The 2,785-nt window shown below is 27.6% G+C and overlaps 1 protein-coding gene across 1 annotated transcript in view; it reads left to right on the top strand.

Moving 5' to 3' along the window:
• Nucleotides 1-878, top strand: part of LOC111676726 (rho GTPase-activating protein gacF-like) — a gene marked incomplete at its 5' end in the record, with an annotated part of 64,141 nt that extends 63,263 nt beyond the window's left edge. Inside the window, one exon of the mRNA XM_046949615.1 lies at nt 709-878. Coding sequence (XP_046805571.1) covers nt 709-712 — 4 coding nt within the window. The remainder of the gene's footprint in view (nt 1-708) is intronic.
• Between the last annotated feature and the right edge of the window lie 1,907 nt (nt 879-2,785).

Here is a 2,785-nt window from a genome sequence, read left to right as displayed (position 1 = left end):
CTAGTTCAGTTCTAGTTCAGTTCTAGTTCAGTTCTAGTTCAGTTATAGTTCAGTTCTAGTTCAGTTCTAGCTCAGTTCTAGTTCAGTTCTAGTTCAGTTCTAGTTCAGGTCTAGTTTATTTTTAGTTCAGTTCTAGTTCAGTTCAAGTTCAGTTCCAGTTCAGTTCTAGTTCAGTTCTAGTTCAGTTCTAGTTCAGTTCTAGTTCAGTTCTAGTTCAGTTCTAGTTCTGTTCTAGTTCAGTTCTAGTTCAGTTCTAGTTTATTTCTTGTTCAGTTCTAGTTTATTTCTAGTTAAGTTCTAGTTCAGTTCAAGTTCAGTTCTAGTATAGTTCTAGTTCAATTCTAGTTCAGTTCTAGCTCAGTTCCAGTTCAGTTCTAGTTTAGTTCTAGTTCAGTTCTAGTTCAGTTCTAGTTCAGTTCTAGTTCAGTTCTAGTTCAGTTCTAGTTCAGTTCTAATTCAGTTCTAGTTCAGTTCTAGTTCAGTTCTAGTTCAGTTCTAGTTCAGTTCTAGTTCAGTTCTAGTTCAGTTCTAGTTCAGTTCTAGTTCAGTTCTATTTCAGTTCTAGTTCAGTTCTAGTTCAGTTTTAGTTCAGTTCGAGCTCAGTTCTACTGCAGTTTATTTATCATTTTCACTTAATTTACTATTTTTATATAATTTAACACAAATTTTTTTCAGATAACTAATGATATTTTTTCTCTTTCATTTTAGGTAAGTGTTTTGTAAAGTTTATACATTTTTCCGTAATTCTTTGTGGCATTATGTAAGTAATTTTCCACAATTAGTTCTTATTATATAACTTAGTAGTTTCCCATCGGAGATTAAATAAAATATCTAGCAATTGTAAATTTACATGGCATAAACAAAAAAAATATCTTATTTTCCGTTTAAATATTTTTTAAAAATCTAGTGATCTAATAATATTCTTATAATGACATTTATTAAATATTTGCTTAAAATAAACAGCAAAAAATATTCCATTTCATGGTTTTATGATTTCAAAAAAAGAAATTAATTATAAAAAGATTTCATTTTGTGGTTTTTTAAGTTAAACGTAAACTACCCAGCAAAAATTGTCATGAGCAAAATAAATGGATTAAAATGAACATATGATGACTACTATGTACATATTCTAAACTAAATGAGAATTATTAAGACACTAATAATACTTTGCTTGATTACCTCAGCATTTTTTCAGTTTATTTTTGTTGCAATTTTATTTAGAAAAACAAGTGTTTATTTATATTCTTCAGTTTTATTGTCTATGAAAATGTTTATACTCAAGACTCAACTTTTATCCAGCTCAGTTTCTTCTGTGTTTTTTTTTATTTCATATGACGATGAAACTTTTGATTACTCTGACGATGATGATGTTTTGATTATAAAATCTAGTTTTATATACAAACGACTGGAACAAAATAAAAAAAAAACTAAATGCTAAATATTGCATTACTAAGACATCATTTTCTATATGAGATTATTTGTATGTATGAAATTGAAATATAAAAAATCTACACATATCTTTGGTAAAGTGAAAAAAAAAAAACAAAACTATATACAAGGTCATATTCCTCATGGCAATTTGTTTTAAATATGAAAAAAAAAATACTTATTTATATACAGTGGAAGCTAAATAAAAGTGCCAACACTTAAAATGAAATATAAACGAATGTTAATATTTATACAATAGTTTTAAATTCTAGTTCGGTTCCACTTTAGTTCTAGTTCTAGATCAGTTCCTGCTCTAGTTCTGTTCGATTTCTGTTCTATTTTTGTTCTAGTTCTGTTCTAGTTCTGTTCTAGTTCTGTTCTAGTTCTGTTCTAGTTCTGTTCTAGTTCTGTTCTAGTTCTGTTCTAGTTCTGTTCTAGTTCTGTTCTAGTTCTGTTCTAGTTCTGTTCTAGTTCTGTTCTAGTTCTGTTCTAGTTCTGTTCTAGTTCTGTTCTAGTTTTGTTCTAGTTCTGTTCTAGTTCTGTTCTAGTTCTGTTTTAGTTCTGTTTTAGTTCTTTTCTAGTTCTGTTCTAGTTCTGTTCTAGTTTTGTTCTAGTTCTGTTCTAGTTCTGTTCTAGTTCTAGTTCTCGTTCTGTTCTAGTTCTGTTCTAGTTCTGTTCTAGTTCTGTTCTAGTTCTGTTTTAGTTCTGTTTTAGTTCTGTTTTAGTTCTTTTCTAGTTCTGTTCTAGTTCGGTTCTAGTTTTGTTCTAGTTGTGTTCTAGTTCTGCTCTAGTTGTGCCTTCTATTCCCGTCTTAATATTTCTAGAATAATCTTTACTTTTTTGTCACTGATTGTAATTTAACAGACACAAGGAACTCATGCATATATTCTATTCTATCTAAGGCCGCCATATAGTCTATGTTAAGTGTATAATTTAACGATTTTTTTCTTTCATTTATTTATTTTGATTTTGGTTGTTTTTATTATTTATTTTAAAAGAAACATTTTAAATAAAACAAAAAATAGTTTAACTGAAGAATTTTATTTATTTTTTTTAAGAAAATGATCACTTTGCAGTAAATTAATAACTATTTTAATTTGATAAAGACCTACAACGAGAATTCGGCAATATTGATTTGAAGTCATCACTTTGGTTCTTTCAAATCAATCTAAAAAACGTTTAAACTTACGAATATTTTCGAATTTTATTTAAATCACCTTGAACTTAAACAGCAACTTTGTTACCATTAGTAATTACTAGTTTTCTAACTAATTGTTAAGTTGATCAATAAAACTTTATAAAATTAAGCTTTAAATAAAATTTTCATTCGAATTTCTGTTTAAAGTTTCCTTGTTAA

The sequence above is a fragment of the Lucilia cuprina genome, chromosome 2 (assembly GCF_022045245.1).
Source record: "Lucilia cuprina isolate Lc7/37 chromosome 2, ASM2204524v1, whole genome shotgun sequence".
NCBI lineage: Eukaryota > Metazoa > Arthropoda > Insecta > Diptera > Calliphoridae > Lucilia > Lucilia cuprina.
The sequence above is the reverse complement of the archived record's forward strand: the minus strand, read 5'-3'. Positions and strand labels throughout refer to the sequence as shown.